Here is a 19118-nt window from a genome sequence, read left to right on the forward strand (position 1 = left end):
GCAATTTATTTAACCTTAATTCTTCCTTTATAAAAAAAAGTGGGGGGCTATCAAGAAATGCTGAATTCTTGTGAGACATAATTTAGATATATATGTAAAATGTCTAGCACATGCTTGGCTGATGGTATGTGCCATATACAGCTAATATTTTAAATTGTTAGACATAAACTCCCTGGGGACAGTGACGGTGCTCGGCACTGTAGCTAATCACCAAATAGTAATAGAATAAACGAATACTAAAGGCTCAGGTCTAAGGATGAGAGTGCTGACCACTTCTGTCAGGTAGGGAGTTGCTACATTAGGAGAAGCAAAAATCAGAGTATTGAGCTGAGGCCAGAGACCCTGTCATAGAAACTTCTACAAACAATTGCTTACACTTAGCTCACTGTTTTTTTTTTTTTTTTTTTGCTGAGGAAGATTAGCCCTGAGCGAACATCTGTGCCAATCTTCCTCCACTTTATATGTGGGTCATTGCCACAACACGACTGACCAGTGGTGTAGGTCCGCACCCAGGATCCGAACCTGCGAACCCAGGCTGCCAAGCGGAGCACAGAGAACTTAACCACTACACCACAGGGCTGGCCCACAGCATTGCATTTTAAAAGAGGAACCCATGGGCCGGCCTGGTGGCGCAAGCGGTCAAGTGCATGCGCTCCACTGCAGCGGTCCGGGGTTCGCCGGTTCGGATCCCGGGCGCACACCGACGCACTGCTTGGCAAGCCATGCTGTGGCGGCGTCCCATATAAAGTGGAGGAAGATGGGTACGGATGTTACCCCAGGGCCAATCTTCCTCAGCAAAAAAAGAGGAGGATTGGCAGATGTTAGCACAGGGCTGATCTCCTCACAAAAAAGAAAAAAATTAAAAGAGGAACCCAGAAAGCTTCTGCTGCTTTTCAGATGAGAATGCTGAGGTCCTGACTTGCATACTTTTTATGTCCCCATTCCCTAAAACCTAATGATGAGGAAGGGGCCAGAAAACATCCCTCAGAGCCCAGCTGAGTGACATGAGGCACGACGTGGTGATCGCTGGGTGAAGTGGGGCGATGCAACCCCCTCCTCCCCGTGCACCCTAACTTTCCACTGTAAGCTCTGTTCTCTGAACCACGTACTGCTTCCTGGGCTCGTGATGGACAAAACATATTACAGCAGAAGAACAGAAAACAGATCCACCAGCATAAGATTAATAATAAAAAAGTGGACAGATTGTTAAGCGAAATGAGTCAGACAGAGAAAGACAAATACCGTATGATTTCATTCATATGTGGAAGATAAACACGTAGATAAGGAGAATAGATTGGTTACCAGAGGGGAAGGGGGTGGAGGGAGGGCAAAGGGACAAAGGGGCACATATGCATGGTGATGGATAAAAACTAGACTATTGGTGGTGAACAAGATGCAGTTTATACAGAAACTGAAATTTAATAATGTACACTTGACCTTTACACAATGTTATAAATCAATATGACCTCAATAAAAAAAAAATAAAAACAAAGCGGGCAGATTAATAAAATTAGCTGAGGTTTTTTTTGGCATTTTGGTCCTTGTCTGTCCAGAACACATCTGGAAGTAACAGGCAGTGCTTCTGAAGCTGATGAGGGAGAGGGCAGCAGACACCCCGGGGACAAACTGTGAGGCTCAGGTGAGCCTCCCTGGCCTGCTCAGCAGCCTCCTTCCTGGGTCCAGTTTCGGGCATTAATGAAGAGCTGGAGCCAGGGGGAGGTGGTCAGAGTGTCAAATGGAGGGGGTCGCCATGCCCACTGCCAAGGCCTCACAGCCCGCTCAGGGTGAGGCATGAGAGCCAGGTGGCGGCCATCAAGGGAGCAGAGGCCAGCCACGCCCCCTGGGGACCCATTGGGATTCAGAGGGTACTGTTCTGTGGGGTTCCCGTCATCGTCTGCCCAGTGCAGTGGAGCCAAGCCCTTGGCCTCGATCTGGGCTTGGAGTTCCGGAGAAGAAAATGCCATGTAACCTGGGAGGGAAGAAGGGGAATGAGAGCAAAGCTCCTTCATGCCCTCCACCCACCCCGGACCGCAGACCCTCCCCACCCCCACCCCCACCTCCCCGGAGCCTGACCTTCCCCATGGGCGCTCCACACAGGCAGCACGGCTCCCTCCATCCCTCGTAGCATCAGGGCCGGCCCAGGCCCCACGCGCACACTGGCCCAGCGAGACTCATAACGCCCAGACAGGTTGTGACGCAGCAGGAGGCCGGGCTGGGCTGGCCAGGAGTCATGGCCCATCTCCCCTCCCTCTTCATTGGGGTTGCCTCCCACCCAGCCCAGCAGAGCCAGCAGTTGACAGCCGTTACACACGCCCAGGCTGAAGGTGTCTGGCCGCTTCTGGAAGCGCCTCAGCTCAGCCCCGGCCTGTGGATTAAAGGCCACAGCAGCCGCCCACCCTAGGAGGGAACAAGGAAGTTGGGGTAAGACGTGGAATGAAGGGGGGTGGCTGCTTTTCCATCCCAGCATGCACTGTTACACTCCCCCAGGACTGCCCTGCCTCTGCAGAGCTTGGGGAAAAGGCAAAGGAAGAAATGGGTTTATCTGCTTAAATCAGATGTTGCCAACACCTGGGCCAGAAATGGCCCATGATAAGTTTTTTGCTTGGCCAGCAGCATATTTTCAAAATTTTTTATTTCATTGCCTAACATTTAAAAATAAGATTTCAGGGGCCGGCCCCATGGCTTGGCGGTTGAGTGTGCGCGCTCCGCTGCTGGCGGCCTGGGTTTGGATCCCGGCACGTACCAATGCACCGCTTCTCCAGCCATGCTGAGGCCGCATCCCACACACAGCAACTGGAAGGACGTGCAGCTGTGACATGCAACTATCTACTGGGGCTTTGGGGGAAAAATAAATAAATAAATAAAATTAAAAAAAAAAAAAAAAAGAACCCTGGTGTTTAAAAAATAAAAAATAAATAAATAAAAATAAGATTTCATATAAAAATCTGGGTTTTTGGCTTCTCTTGAAAACCAGAAAGACCCTGCCATGCTGAGCCAGCTTTGCAACAGGACAACTTGCTGGAGTTGAGTAGCAGCTACCCCTTTAGAAAGGGCATGTGCCCTCCAGGTTGGCACAGCGCCACCCAGTCACCTGTCTCATTTAAGTTACCTGCAGGCCTTCTGCTGGCATCTGGCCCAGAATGAAAACACTCACTCTCCCTGGCCTTGTGGAGGTGAGAGGCCAATCCTCAGGCAAGAAAGAAGGGAGCTAAGGCACCTCTTCAGGAATGTGTGGGGGTGGCAGTGGGCAGAAGCCTGCACACCTACCTTTGGCAGAGCCCAGAACATCTGCGTAGCTGAAGCCACCCACGAAGGCTATGCCTCTGAATGTGTCCAGCACGATTGCCCCAGAACAGAGGTCCTGCATGGTCACATCCCACACCTGGCAGGATGGGGAGGGAAAGTGTCAGAGGACAAACAGGCCAAGGCCCAGCCCCAGCTCCGCCAGCCACCCTGCTCACCTCAAACCCAGCCAAGTGGAAGGCATCGGCCATCTCCCGGTCTCCATTACTGCCCTCCTCTCGCATGATGGCGACTCGGGGGGTGGGACCACCTGGGGGGAGAAGAAGGAGTGTCTCTGTGCCAGAGGGCTATGTCTCCACCCCAATCCCCTAGATACCTTTTCCAGGGCAGGCTTGGGCATCCAGGCCCAAAGTGCCCAGGAAGCCAAGCCTCTGCACACACTCCCTCACCAAGCTTGCGGGGCACGGAAGCTTTGGGAAAGGTCGGGGGCAGACAGTAGCTGGGCCCTGTCCGCTCCCTCAGCCCCTGTTCTTCCTCTGCCACACAGCTCGGCTCTGCCTGCAGCCGGTCCAGTTGGAAACTTGTTTCCTCCCAGAGGGCTCGTAGCTGCCCAACAGGCTCCTCCAGAACCAGAGCCCCATTCACTAATACCCGGACCTAAAGAGGGACAAATCTATCAGGGCCAAGAGCAAGGATGCCCCACCTGGGCCCCCTCCAAGGCTGGCAGGGGTAAACCTCGGCCTCCCCGCTGTGCGCCGTTCTTCACTTCCTCACCATGGCGTGGGGCCCAGCGTCGCCCGTGTGGCCCAGCTCCAGGCAGTGCAGGCCAGCATCCCGGTAACGCTTCAGCACCTGAGCCAGGTCTGGCTCCTGCACCTCCAGCACCAGGCCTGGCTCCTCGGCAAACAGCACAGGCAGTGCTGGGGGAGCAATGTGGGTGTCAGGGTGACTAGAGTACTGCCAGAGACTCAGAGGTGGAGTCAGGGGGGCATGGCCGAGGGTTTAGGGAGTGGAGACAGGGATCAGGAGTGGGGTGAGGCCTGGGAGAGTGGGACCAAGGATGTGGCATCAGGGTCTGTGAAGGTCTCAGAGGGGTACCGTCAGCAACAGGGGTCAGAGATGACAGCAAGGGACTCAGGGGAAAAGAGGCTGGGGACACTCCATTCTTTAACAGGACATGGGATCTGCAGTGGGGCAGGCAACCCAGGCCTGAGTGTCGACCCTGGGCTCCTCACCATCGACCCCAGGGGCAGGCACATCTGCCTCTATCCCACAATTCCCAGCAAAGGCCATCTCTAGCAGGCAGGTGATGAGACCCCCGTCACTGACATCATGGCCTGAGCAGAGGAGACGGTCTGGAGGAAGAAGACAAAAGCTCAGCAACCTGGGGGCCCAAACCTGGTGGCCCGGCCCCGCTTCTAGAGACTTGGTAGAGAGTGTGTGTGAGAATGTGGGCACACCCAGAGAACCTGAGAGAAGGGCAGCTGATCCCTCCCGCCCCACCCTCACACGCTCAGCTGGTGAATGCCTGCCACAGGTCAGCCACAATGCGCCGTCTTCCCCAGGGCCTCACTCACCTTTCAGCAGCCCCTGGGTGATGCTGAAGGCACACACCAAGTTCTCGGGAAGGTCCAGGTTGGGAGGCTGCTCGCCAAGCTGGGAGAAGCACTGGGCCAGAGCTGTGCCCCCTAGCCGGTGCTGCCCAGGGCTCAGAGGCACGTAGAGCAGATGGCCTGGGAGACAGGGAAGGGGTGAGGGGAAACGGACAGCTCAGGAGCACTGAAGTTCCCAGCATGTGGCGAGACACCTAGACCACCAGTCCCAGAAAGTACCACAGCCCCAGTGCCCAGAGAGGGGGCCAGCACTCACAAAGCAGACCCCAAACAAAGGACCAGGCTCTGAATACACAACGCAGTGGGGGTTTGGAGGGAAACCTATACCTCTCCCTCCAGGACACTTGAGGTCTGGAGTCACAGTGGCTGTAATGTCTGGACAGACAGCATAGGCTGAGATGACCAGAGACCCTGAGGAGCAAGGAGTAAGAAAGTGAGGCACCAGCTCAGTTCCACAGGTCCTGCCCCCCTCCCTGTGGCTCCCAGACCTCACCAGGAGCCCGCACGGTCTCAGAGCCAACCCGGGCAGCCATGCTGAGGGAGTCCTTGCCACCATCAACTGCCACACCCAGGGCTGCCATCACTGCCACCATAGCCTCACAGGCGTCAGCCAGAGCTGCACCCTCCCCTGGAAGTTTGGCTGCCCACATCCAGTTCCCACTGCACTTCACATCCTGGGAAGCAGTGGAGACTCAGCATTAGAGAAGAAGAGAGATGTGGAGAGTCCAGGGTGGGGGCAGAGGGGCTGGAGGTCACGAGCATGAAGGGCAAGAGGGGTAAGTGAATGGTGGATGTGGACGTGTCCCAAAGACCTGGGGCTCCAGGGCAGAAGCTGCAGGGGACTCACCCGGAGGTCAGTGACCAGAGCAAACACCAGGTTGGTGAGGGCTTCAGCCACGGCCAGCCGGGCAGCGACCTTGGGGTCCAGCAGGCTCTTGACAGGCTGCTCTCCCAGGGCTGTGGCAGCCCCTACAAGCTCTTGGTGACTCAGTGCCACAACTGCCACGTCTGCCAGAGGGGTGTGCAGGGGCCCAACACACTGCTGCTGTGCCACCAGGCCACCCACGGAGCGGTCCACCTGCGGAACCAGGGGGGTTGGCAAGAGGCCGAGGGATAGGGACACCGGGGCAGTGGGAGGCCTGGCTCACTCCAAACATACAGACAAAACTCAGAGACTAGGCAGCAGGGGACCAGGCCATCAGGGTAGCTATCCTGCCCCTGCCACTTCTCCCTTGAACTGGTGAACCTCCACAGCAGTCCCCAAGAGCAGGAGGCCAGGGGCGGGTGAGCAGAAGGAGTGGGGCAGAGGGCTGAGGGGGCAGAGCAGGGGCACAGGCAGGACCTTGTTGGTGAGGTAGCGCTTGCTGGCCACGGCAGGCAGCCTCAGAACCCGCTCCAGAGCCTGGCGCACGCTCAGCCCCGGGGGCAAGGCCAGAGGCCGCAGCACGGGGCGATTCCTCTGGAGGAAGAACTCCTGCAACACAGATGGCGACAGGGGTGTGAGCCCCTGAGGGAGGGCTGGGCACACAGGGGACCAAGCACCCCTAGGGTAAAGGGTGGTCTGAAATGCAGGGCCAGAGAAAGGAGGAATCAGCCTTCCCCCCAACCCCCACATACCTTCCGAGGCATCTTGCCCAGCACCCAATCCAGCTCCAGGTCCACAGGAGTTGGGGGAGTTACGGGGGCATCCCCCTGGCCATTTCTTCCCACAGGACACTGCCGATCATCCACCAGCACTATCTATAGACCACAGGGACACCGCCCAGAGGGAATGAGACTATGAACACCAGAATACTTCTAGAAAGCAGGGTGGAAATGCTCTTTCCACCCGTTTGGCTTCCCCCAGTGAGTCCCAGTGAGGCCTCAGCATGTGTGCTGCTGTCTCCCATCCTCCTCTCACCTCTTTCCCCTGACAGCTCTCCCTCGGGCCTGTAGCCAAGCAGCTCAAGCCCACCCACAGCATCTGCTACTGGCTCCCCAGGCCAACTCACTCTCCTGTCTCCAGTGATGGTGCCTACAAAGCAAGCTGCGCAGCGTTCCCGGGTGCTGACACGACTCAGGAAGTCCCGGTCGGGGGCCCTCAGCAGAAGTGCATTTGACTCCTGGTACTCAGCCCCCCAGATTTCCAGGGCGTTCAGAGTCGGATCCCCAAGCTGCACATCCATGGGGGAGGAGGAAAGAGAAGGTTCAGTGGGCGCTCCCAAGTCTCATGTTCTTGCTGGGAGTGGGGGAAGATGGGTGGGGCCTGCTGGGGCTGGCAGGGGTGGGGAGATACCCAGACTTCAGGGGATGAGACCCACCTGGAAGTGGCTGGTGTAAATGATGGCTCCCGCAGGGTCACTCAGCTCCTTCAGGACGTTGCCTGGTGAGAGGGTTGCAGGGAGAGGTGGTGATCTGACCATGGTCAGCACTGGGCAAACAAAGGGCAATCCTCGGCCTCCAAAGGAGCCCTGATTCTGTGTTCCCTGCGTGAATAGCTGCTGCACCGTCACCACCAACCATCCCAAGGCAGCAGGCTCCCACCACCCCAATCCTGAGCCTGTCCAGAATGTATAGGGGCTAGAGAATGGAACCCAGAGCTGGGCAGGCAGTTGCAGATCCTCGATGCCTCTCCCTAAACCAAACCTGGCAGGGGAGCAGGTAGGCCCGGTCCCTTGTCCCAACCCCTTCTCTCACCATTGCCACCAGCACCCTGGTCATGAAGGCTGCAGATGGGGTTTCCCCTGGGGGCCTCCACACAAGCCCGGATCACGCGGTTCATCTTCTGTTCCATCTCTGGGTCTCCCCGCTGCACAGCCCCAAAGTCCAGGTCATTGGTGTTATCTCCTTGCACCTGAGGGAACACATGGCATAGCTCAGCTCAGGGAGACGAGGAGCTCATACCCCATCCATGCACGGGGCCTGGTGATATGGAGTCTGCATCTGCAGCCATGCCCACTTACCTGCACAGATGAAGCAGCTCCACCCCCAACTCCAATCCTGTATACAGGACCCCCAACCTTTACAACGTCCATGCCTGTGAGGAAGAAGGGCAGAATCAGAACACTGGGAAAGCCACCGAAGAAGTGTGACATAAAGGAAAGTTGATATTCGGGGAGAGATATTATTTGATTGAGTATATACACTTTTAGGAATTTATCCTCCAGATTTATTTGCACAGGTACAAAATGACCTATGTACAAAATTAAACACAGAAGCATTATTTGTATTATCAAAAATGGGAAATAACCTAAACGCTAACAACAGAGATCTGATTAAATAAATTATGGTATATCCATACAATGAAATACTAAGCCATCAAAAAAGAGAATTACATATGAATATAATGAAGTACAGTGATGAGTCACTTAATGATGCAGGTGCCTTCTGAGAAATGTGTTGTTAGGCGACTCTGTTGCTGTGTGAACATCAGAATGCACTTACACAAACCTAGATGGTACCACCTACTACACACCTAGGCTATATGGTACTAATGTTACGGGACTACTGTCCTATATGTGGTCCGTTGTTATGCAACGCATGACTGTAATATGATTTCATCAATACGAAATGATCTCCAAGATATACTGCTAAGTGAAAAAAGTAAGGTACGGAAGTACGCGTAGCATTTACAACAGCATCAAAGAGGAAAAAAAAGGAATAAATTTAACAATATAAGTGCAAGACTTATACACTGAAAACTATAAAATCTCTTAGTAGACCTAAACAAATGGAAAGAGATCCCACGTTCATAGATTGAAAGACTTAACACTGTTACGATGGCACTCCCCAAAGTGATCTGCAGAATCAACACAATCCCTATCAAAATCTCAGACATCTTTTTCACAGAAATTGATCAGCTGATCTTAAAATTTGCATGGAAATGCGAGGGACCTAGAACAGCCAAAACAATCTTGAAAAAGAACAAAATTGGAGGACTCATACTTTCTGCTTTTAAAACTTACAACAAAGCTACAGTAATCAAGACAGTGTGGTACTAGCATAAGGACAGTGTGGCAGAGATCAATGGAACAGAACTGTGAGTCCATAAATGGACCCATACATTTATGGCCAATTGATGTTTTGTGTGTGTGTGAGGAAGATTAGCCCTGAGCTAACATCTGCCAATCTTCCTCTTTTTGCTGAGGAAGACTGGCCCTGGGCTAACATCCGTGCCTATCTTCCTCCACTTTATGTGTGATGCTGCCACAGCATGGCCTGACAAGCAGTGCGTCGGTGTGTGCCCGGGATCCGAACCTGAGCCGCCAGCAGCGGAGCGCGCGCACTTACCCGCTATGCCATAGGGTTGGCCCTATAGCCCACTGATTTTTGACAAGAGCGCCAAGACAATTCAATGAGATAAGAAGAGCCTTTTCAAAAAGTCTGTTAGGGGGCCGCCCGGTGGCGCAAGCGGTTAAGTGCACGAGCTCCGCTGCGGCAGCCCAGGGTTCGCCAGTTTGGATCCCAGGCGCGCACCGACGCACTGTTTGGCAAGCCATGCTGTGGCAGCGTCCCATATAAAGTGGAGGAAGATGGGCACAGATGTTAGCCCAGGGCCAGTCTTCCTCAGCCAAAAAAAAAAAAAAAAAAAGTGTGTTAGGACAACTGGATAGCCACAACTGGATAGCCACATGTGTAAGAATGAAGTTGGACCCCCTACTTCACCAAAAAAAAAAAAAAAAAAAATTAATTCAAAATGCATCAGAGGGACCAGCGTGGTGGTGTGGTGGTGAAGTTCGCACGCTCTGCTTCTGCAGCCTGGGGTTTCCAGGTTTGGATCCCGGGCGCGGACCTACGCACCACTCATCAAGCCATGCTGTGCAGCGTCCCACATAAAGTAGAGGAAGATGGACACAGATGTTAGCCCAGGACCAATCTTCCTCAGCAAAAAATAGGAGGATTGGCAGTGGATGTTATCTCAGGGCTAATATTCATCACAAAAAAAAAACCCAAAATGTATCAGAGACCTAAATATAAGAGCTAAAAGCTATATAGGTATTACAAGAGGGGCCAGTCCTGTGGCCTAGTGGTTAACTTTGGCACGCTCCACTTCGGTGGCCCAGGTTTGGTTCCCAGGCATGGACATACACCACTCAGCAGCGGCCGTGCTATGGCAGCAACCCACATACAAAATAGAGAAAGACTGGCACAGATGTTAGCTCAGGGCAAACCTGCCTCAAGTAAAAAGAGGAAGATTGGCAACAGATGTTGGTTCAGGATGAATCTTCCTCAGCAGAAAAAAAAAAAAAAAACTATTACAAGAAACTATACCAGTAAATCTTTGTGACTTTAGCTTAGGCAATGGTTTCTTAGTCATGACACCAAAACCACAAGCAACAAAAGAAAAAATAGATAAACTGGACTTTACTAAAATTAAAAATATTTGTGCTTCAGAAGACACCATGAAGAAAGTAAAAAGACAATCCACAGAATGGGAGAAAATATTTACAAAGCATGTATCTATCTGATAAGTGTCTAGTATCCAGAATATATAAAGAACTCTTACAACTCCACAAAAAAAGACAAATAACCCAATTTAAAAATGGGCAAAGGGCCGGCCCCATGGCTTAGTGGTTAGGTGCGTGCGCTCCGCTGCTGGCAGTCCGGGTTCAGATCCCGGGCGCGCACCAACGCACCGCTTCTCCGGCCATGCTGAGGCCGCGTCCCACGTACAGCAACTAGAAGGATGTGTAGCTATGACATACAACTATCTACCGGGGCTTTGGGGGAAAAAATAAATAAATAAAATTATTTAATAAATAAATAAATAAAAAAGGGACAAAGATACATAAGGGTCTGTTGATATATGCAGGAAATACCTCTGGTAGAGTATAAAAGTAACCGATTAACAACGGTTATCTCTAGGGAGGGAAACTGAGTGGCAGGAAGTAGGGGAAGGAGAGTGTTTGCTGTATAACCTTTTTTGCCTTTTAAATTCTGAATCATGTGACTGGGTCACCTATTCAGTAAGTGGGACTTGGCCATTATCTTGATTCTACCACAGCATCTAGTACAGTGCCCAGTGCTAGGTGCTCAATAAATGTTTACCCAACTGAACTGAGCTAGCAGATAAATGCCCCTGGCACACGGCAGGTACTGAAGAAACACTGGTGCTTTGATTTAGCAGGGCGGGCCCCTGCCATGTAGAAGTAAACCCGGGAGGACACAGCAACAACACAGACTGAGACTGCCCCACCAGCATAAAGCCCTGTCCTGCCCTGAAAACCTGTACTGGGGAGAAGACACATGAGCTGAGAGATTAAAAACTAACCACTGACGTATCCTCTATATTCCCCTCCTGCAGCTGCCATGTGCTAGGGAGGAAGCTGGCTGGATCTGGAGAAAGGTGGCGGGCTCTCACCTGGCTCTGGGGGCTCCTTGCTCACATGCTCAGCCTCCATGGACCCAATGCCCCCACTAAACATGATGGGCTTGATCCACTCACGCCGCTGGCCGTCGGGGAGCTGGAGGCCCAAGGAGCGGGCGAAGCCTGAAGCACAAACATCACAGGGAGAAGGGATAGGGTCCAGTCACTCAGTGCCCCCAGTGTTTACTCGGTCACACACCCCAGCCCACCTCTGGGACTAGATGTCCATTATCCCCTATTCCCCCCAGCCTCACCGGCCAGCACTGGTTCCCCAAACTTGTTGCCATAGTCAGAAGCCCCATTACTGGCCTCAATGGCAACCTCCAGAGGCCGGGCGAAGTTCCCAGGATACTGGAAGCTCGGATCCTCCCAGGGTAGATTGTAACCTGATGGGGAAGGAGAAAGTTGGACGGACTGTAAAGATGAGACAGAGGAGCCAGAGTCCTTTGGTAAGAGTCTAAGCACTGAGGACCACCTGCACGGGTGGAATGTTCCATTTGGGGAAGTTCTATTTTAGGAAGATGTAGAGCCTGCAATAAAGTATTGGTTTTGCTCCCCACCTCCCACACCAGTCTTCCCTCTGACTCTTGGGATCAGTTCTTAAGGCTTTCTAAGAAACTAGATTTTGGGGGCAGATGATGGTCATAAGACTGACCAATATCACGCTTTCTTGCTAAGCGGATGCTAGTTTATAAAGAAAATTGTGGTTCAGTAAAGCGAGTTTGGTGACTTGGGTCTCCCCTGGCCTACAGTCCTCATGACCATGGTCAATGAAAGGCCAGCTACTCTAGAGCCCTTCCTTCTAAGAAAGGACACCCAGGGCCGGCCCCGTGGCTTAGCGGTTAAGTGCGCGCACTCCGCTACTGGCGGCCAGGGTTCAGATCCAGGGCACGCACCGATGCACCGCTTCTCCGGCCATGCTGAGGCCGCGTCCCACATACAGCAACTAGAAGGATGTGCAACTATGACATACAACTATCTACCGGGGCTTTGGGGGAAAAATAAATAAATAAATAAAATTATTTAAAAAAAAAAAGAAAGGGCACCCAGGATGACCCTTTGACCTAAGAGATAAAAGTGTGCGGTGCCTGCCAGGACAAGGAATCTGGAAGGAGAAATGGTAGAGAGGAAAGAGACAGGACCTGGGATGTGCAGGTTTCCAAAGCAATAGCCAGCAGTGCCAGCCACCACGTGGGCCCCGCGGCCCGTGCACTGGACATCTCGGATACGGCCCCCCGTGCCTGTAGTTGCACCGCTGAAGGGGGCTACTCCTGTGAAGAGAGAGGGGAGAGATATGGGCACTGAAGAGACAAACCCCAGCTCTGACTGCCTTATTGGAAATAAGGACAACAGGCCCACCTGATTGTTCCTCCCAGGCCCAGCCCAGGGGCCCGGGACCTTCACCCTACCCTACACTCTGATCTCGCCCATCCCTCCCAGGGACCCAGCTCACCTGTGGGGAAGTTGTGGGTCTCTGCTGTGAAGACAACATATCTCAGCCCCTGCTGTTGCTGAAAGCAGCTTGGCTGTGTGGGGTCCTCAGGCCGTAGGAATTGCACTTCCTTCCCCTGGATTGCACTGTAGACACATTCATTCTGGACCTTGCTTCCTTCTTGGGTTCTGTGCTTACCCTATCAGGGCCTGGGGCCTCCCCTCCCCTGGGCCTGAGGTCACCCCAGCCTAGGGCACAGCCCACCTGCTGTTGTCACAGAATTTGAGGACGTTGTTAGGGTTTGAAGATGCCTGGGTGCTCATGATGGACTCAAACAGTGAGTGTGCCAGCTCCTGCCCATCCACGTGGAGTCGGCCCTTGAAGAACCAGTGTCGGCTATGCTCGCTGACGGGGGTTACACGGGGAGGGGAAGGCAGGGCAGAAACATGGCGTCATTTCTCAGGCCGTGCCGCATCTTCTTACCAGCATTAACAGCAGAGTTATGGCCAACTCATATTTAGACAATAGATCAATACATATACCATAAAGTCATAATGTTCAAACATTGTGTCACTGTGGATTGTCCAGATTCAAAGAGAAGATAAAACCAAGATTTGAAATGTAGACTATCAGATGGATGGGGATCCCAGGGCCTCAGTCAGACTCAGGGAAGCCCTTAAGCCAAGAGAGAGCCATGAAGGCTAATCCTTGTGGTCTTCCCTTCCAAACTCCATGGGCTCAGACCTCAGAACATCTTCATTCCTCCCTACCTATTGGACTGAGCCAAGTCGAAGACCTCCACGATGCTGGGGTTCCGCTGCAGCTCCTGGAAGCGCTTGGTGTAGAAATCTAGGTCCCAGGAGTCTAAGGCCAGACCTAGGAGACAAACCCGGGAAGAGCTGACTGTAGGACTCAGGTCACCATATTCCAGGTCTTAGCACCCCTCCTAGCCTAGCTTGGGCCTTCTTCCCAGGGACCCCTGCTTACCTAGCTCCTGGTTGGCTTTCTCCAGGGCAGACCGGCCCTCGGCCAGTATGTTGACGGGGCCGTTGAGGGGTGCTGGGATGCTCCCAAGGGAGAAGCTTTGGACAGGATGGGGGAAGTGCTGCTCCGTCATCCGGTCATGCAGGGTAGCCAGAGCAATGGCCTCCATCTCAGCTGAAGGGGGGTGGGCAAACTAGGGGCAGAGACAAAGAGGGCAAGGGGTAGAGAGTTGAAGAACAGACAAAATGATCCACTCTCGGTCCTCCAACTCATGCAGGGCCAGCCCACTGCTAGCCTATATAGCACCTTTGTTTAGATTAAGAAAAGATGCCCCTTCCAGGCATGAGTCCATGTCAGCATGCACAGATGGGTAACAGGAGCACAGGCTGGATTTCTGTCCCATTCACCCCTTGACCAGGTGGTCCCAGGCAGTGAACAACCTGCAAACAGGGCAGGTCTAAAGCCAGGAGCTCCTCCCTCTGTCTCCCTCATTATTTCCCTAGAGTTTAGGACCTAATCTCTTATCGCTAGCGCATCTCCTCCTGATCCCCCACTGATGGCCCACCACCTCACCGAGAGCAGGTAGCGCCGGGTAGTCTCCACACGATCCACAGCCACCAGCCCAGCGGCCCAGCACACTGACACGATGTTGGTGGATGTCGGGGTGGAGAAGTTCAGCCTGAGGGGTGGGCCAGATGGTCAAGACCTGAGAGCCCCAGCTGAAAACGTGGATCCTGCCCACCGCTCTCTGGCCAACCTCTCACTTCTACCTCCCTCACCATTGGCCTCTAGCCTCAGACCAGCGCAGGAAGAAACCTGCTTTCAAAGGTCATTCAAATCAAACAATACCTGTCCTTCTGGCATCAAAATGCTTTGATTTTAACTTCTTAGAGTTCAACCTGTTTTACTTCCAGAACATGCCTGGGAATTGCCTCAGTCTTCAAAGACATCTTCCCAAATGGGGAAGGGGTACACATGGCTTTCTAGGCAGGGAGTAGGATGGAGTGAAGGAAAAACAAATCCCCCAAGGATCACAAGAGGAGGAAGAAGAGGAATGGAAGTGGAAGGGGTGGGGAGCGTGTTTGGAAGGGAAGATGTGCCTTGGAACATGGAAAGACTTGCCCCGGGCTGAGACACTTGCCTGGGCCCAACCTCCAGCAGCAAGTCACTGGAGCCAGGAAGGAGCCAAGACTCCTGAGCAACATCGTCCAGTAACAAGGGGCAGCCAAACAGCCACGTCAGCTTCTTCATCTCCTCAGCGCTTGGGAGGGACTCAGCTGCAGGGAGACAGGGCAAGGACACCTTGATACACTGCCTCTGGCACTGGGGCACCTCCCCCAAGAATCCAATACCTGGTCCAACCTGTCCAGTTCACGTTGTAGCACAGCTCAGTCGTGACACCCTGCAACTCTGGCAATTTTCCTTGCAGCTTCCTTCGAGTCTGTCCAGAGGCTGCCTCCTCATGGCCAGAGGGACGGACATAGAAGTGAAGGATGGAGGACATCTCTGCAAGTGTCCTTGCTGGAGCGATGAGCTAGGTTCCTAAAAAGTAACATTAACTATAGCCTATCTGTCAAACTGATTTCAAGTTTCAAGGACAGATGAGGCTTTGGAAGCATTAGGGATGGGGTGGGGGAAAATAATAGGGGCATTCAGAGAGACAAGGTAACCTGAAAAATGTAACCTTGGGGGAGTCTTAACTAATCCTGCAAAATGTGGGATCGGGATGTACAGGTACATCCTTGAAACATGTTCCTTGAGCACCTGCACTTTGCTGGGCCCCACGCAAGGTCTTAGGAACACAGCTGTGAACAAGAGAAAAACCGTTTCTGCCCCCACAAAGCTTATATTTTATTGAGGGAGACAGGCAAATACCCAGACATTTCCAGCCAAACGTGGTTAAGGCCGAGGGACTGTGGGTACCAACCTAGCACTACAGGAATTGGGAAAGACTTCCTGGGAGAAATGGCATCTAAGCATAAACCTGCAGGATGAGCTGGACTGGGCCTGGCTGGTGAAGTCAAATGACACCACCCTCCTGATATTTCTCTACCTTCTGGTTGCTCCTTCTCAGTCACCTGTGCTGGCTCCTACTCTTCTGCTTCACCTCTAAATGTTGGGTGCCCAGGGCTCTGTCCTTCGTTCTCTTCCCTCTACAAGCTCTTCCTAAGTGACCTCATTCAGACCTGTGGCTTTAAATACCATCTAGTAGACTGATACAACGAAGTTGTCAGCATTCAACCATTTTGACCAAAAACGGTAATTTCATATGATTCAAGCTACTATCTGACAACAGATTCTGTAACTTTATTCAATCCTGACTCTCCCTGAAACTCCAAACTAGTACATGCCAATGCTTACATAACATCTCCATGTGGATGTCTCATAAACACAGATGATAGCCTGTTTTGGTCAAAGCAAAAATTTTGATTTATCATTTCTCCAGACCTGCTGTTCTCTCACTCTTCCCCATCTCACCAAACACCACCATCACCAAATCAGTTGCTCAAGCCAAAAACATAGGAGTCAATCTTAATTCTTCCTTCCCTGAGGCTCTCTATACCCAATCTATCAGCAAATCTATTTCCAAACACATCCCAAATCTGTCCACATCCTTTCACTTCTGCTACCATCACTAACTTGGACTAATGCATTGGCCTCCTGATCAGTACCGGGTTCCACTCCTGCCCCAACCACAATCCACTTGCCACATGTCAGCATAAATGAGATCACGGCTTCTCATTACACGTGGTATAACCTCCCAGCTCAGTACCCTGGCTTACCTGGTCTGGCCACTGCCTACCAGTCCAACCCTATCTCATGTGACTCCCCTCACCCACAATGTACCGCCACAATGGCTTCTTTTCTATTCCTCTAATTTGCCAAGCTCAATTCCAGAAGGCATTTCTTTGACCCTGATATTTGCATGGCTAGCTCTTTTTTGTTATTTAGATTTCAAGTGAAATTCACCTTTTTGGAAAGGGCTTCCTTGACCTATTGGTCTGAAGTAGCCACTATCAGATGGCCCTATTTTAATTTTTTATACAGTATAGTACTTATCACTGACATTTTAATTTATTTTTTAATTAAAATTAAAATTTAATTTTAAAATCTGACATTTTATTTTTACCTCTACTATCTCCACTAGAACAAAATTTCCATGCGGGCATGGACTACAGCTGTTTTATCTCCATTGGATTACCAAGGCTTAGAACAATAGCTGGGGCTTAAAAAGGAAAAACTCTAAAACTTGTTGACTGACTGAATAAACTCTTCATTCCCATCACTTACCGGGCCCTCCTGCCCTTTCAGGCCAGGCTTCATTTCAGTAAATGGTGCTCCTGCCAGATCAGTCTCGACTCCTCCCTTTCTCAGCGCTCCCCACTCCATCCTGATCACCCTTTCTAAAGTTAGGCCCCTTACAGTTGTCCTCCATACCGTAATTCCTTCACAGGAATTATCAGATTTAAACCATTTCATTTTCGTCTATCACTCCCAGTGAAATAGAAGCTCCAAGAGCGCAGGGACAGGGTTGTCTACATACGGACTGTATCTCCAACGACTAGCATGACGTAAAGTAGGAGGTCAACAGATTTTTGGGGTTGGTTAAATGAATGAACTGGGAAAAGGGGCTGAGTTTACGTGGGGTCCCCATGCCGGGAGTCTATGGAACTAGTGCGAGATCGCACGAATGGACGCAGGCACGCAGGCCCCAAAAGGACGCAGCTTGGCCGGGTGGGGATACAGAAGCGGCCTGGGTCAGGCTTGGGGTAGGTGGTGAAGGGGTGCCGCAAGCAGGAGGATCCCGGCGGGCGCGGTAACCATACGCACGTGGAAGCGGTTGTGCAGGCCTCTGAGGTCCTCGAATCCTAGCGCGCCGACACGTCATCCGCGTGCGCCGCGGGTAGAGGCGGAGCCTGAGGGCGCTGCGCCGCTTCTCCTCCCGCCCAGGGCGGGGCGACGCCGCGGTGCTCGCAGTTTGATTCTTAGAGGTTTGCCCTCCTGGTGGTTTAGTCTCGCAAATCTGTCTTGAGTTAACGTTTTTGAAAATACGGTCAGTTCCGTGTCCGTACCTCTCGTCTGCTGGTACAAACTGTGACGGAGACAGACACTTTGAATGCAGGAAACGGAATGAGAAGCGTTTCCGTGTCCAGGACTCAGTTTCCCTCACCCTGCTCCCTTGGCTTGCTTGCTTTTCTTTTCTGAATGAAAGAATTTATTTAATTCTTAGCAGACTGGGAGGCATGTGTTTTTAATCTCCATATTCTTTCTAGTTACAGTAACAATAATAATAGGAAATATTTATTGAGCACCTCTTGAGGCATTTTACATGATGTCGCTTGATCTTCACAAATACCACGTTTTACAGATGCGAAAGCTGAAGATCATTGCAATGACTTGTTCCTTGGTTCGTAACTCAATTACTTAGCCCTTTCTACCTATGTATGTATTTTTTGTACATTTTTAAGCCTTCATAATGCATAAATACATGGTTGTATTAGTCATGATCCTATCAGAAAACGGCACACTCAAAAAGGTTTAATGAGTAAGAATTTAATAGAGTGTATTTACAAAGATATGGGCAGGATTAAGGGAACCAGCAAAATATAGTGGGGCACCCAGAGCCTAGCAAGAGCAGAAAGTGGTTACCACCTGTAGACCTGAAGGGGCAAAGAGAATGGTGTTGTGGGAGATCAAAATAGGCCACCATGAAATATGTCTCTTTACCTTGATTATTTTCTCTGACGGACGTTTGACCTCCCCCACTAACTGCCTAAAGGAATATAACTCTGGGTATGGACAGACTGGCAGGGTCCTTGCTAAGCCCATTCTTTTCAAAGTTCTGTTTACCAAATATTTACATTTGTAAAGGTATCTCCCTCGGTGTACTGGGAAGCTGGGGGATGGCCTTATCTGCAGAAACTCTTACCAGTAGGGAAGGAGAGGACTTAAATCTACATACTGTTGATTACTGTGATTTCTGTCTCTCCGGCCGCATTCTTTATAGGAGGCCCTGTAAAGAATTGTCTGACAAACATTTACATTTCCCTTTCCATGTAAATTGTCTTCTTCCCCTCTGAAATCCACCACTACACCCCCCCACCCCCACCCAGCCACAACACCCTCCTCACCTTTAGCTGAAAATACTTAAGGGAGCAGGTTAATCAGAATGATGAGAAACTCAGTTTCTCTGGTTTCTCCCATGTATACATGTTATTAAACTTGGTATTATTTTCTCCTGCTAACCTGTCTTTTAATTATTTGGCCAGCCATAAGAACCCTAAGAGAAAGGGCGGAGGGGGATTCTCACTCTTCCCCCACAGTGTTATCAGCTGGGAGAGAGGTGGAGCCACGAAAGAAGGGCATCCAACAGGGCAAAGGAAGTACAGCATTGAGAGGGAAAGGGAATAAACACTGGGTTCTCTCTCCTCCTGTCCTTGTGTCCCCATGTGAACTGTCTCTGTCCCCCATTAGCCAAACCTAACCTGAAGCCTGAGGG

At 51.6% G+C, this 19118-nt stretch overlaps 1 protein-coding gene across 3 annotated transcripts; it reads right to left on the bottom strand.

Annotated features, from left to right (window-relative positions):
- Positions 1-1394: 1394 nt before the first annotated feature.
- Positions 1395-17509, bottom strand: PFAS (phosphoribosylformylglycinamidine synthase). Of its 3 annotated transcripts, XM_058559752.1 has the most exons (28): positions 17450-17508; positions 14981-15160; positions 14760-14895; positions 14192-14297; positions 13622-13811; positions 13405-13510; positions 12899-13039; positions 12656-12780; positions 12345-12473; positions 11457-11588; positions 11197-11325; positions 7799-7872; positions 7533-7689; positions 7157-7218; positions 6848-7009; positions 6474-6596; positions 6199-6330; positions 5704-5934; positions 5350-5530; positions 5184-5267; positions 4821-4976; positions 4479-4598; positions 4018-4163; positions 3693-3900; positions 3462-3553; positions 3268-3382; positions 2074-2397; positions 1395-1969 (listed from the first exon to the last, which is right to left on the bottom strand). In XM_058559752.1, the coding sequence occupies exons 2-28, from the start codon at positions 15120-15122 to the stop codon at positions 1659-1661; spliced, it is 4014 nt and encodes a 1337-aa protein (XP_058415735.1). In that variant the 5' UTR covers positions 15123-15160; positions 17450-17508; the 3' UTR covers positions 1395-1658. The 3 variants fall into 3 exon arrangements, with proteins under 3 accessions (XP_058415735.1, XP_058415736.1, XP_058415737.1); XM_058559754.1 differs by lacking the exons at positions 1395-1969; positions 2074-2397 and adding an exon at positions 2621-2835 and having other exon boundaries at positions 17450-17509; XM_058559753.1 differs by lacking the exons at positions 14760-14895; positions 14981-15160; positions 17450-17508 and adding an exon at positions 13925-14058 and having other exon boundaries at positions 14192-14253.
- Positions 17510-19118: the final 1609 nt, after the last annotated feature.

The sequence above is a fragment of the Diceros bicornis genome, chromosome 18 (assembly GCF_020826845.1).
Source record: "Diceros bicornis minor isolate mBicDic1 chromosome 18, mDicBic1.mat.cur, whole genome shotgun sequence".
NCBI lineage: Eukaryota > Metazoa > Chordata > Mammalia > Perissodactyla > Rhinocerotidae > Diceros > Diceros bicornis.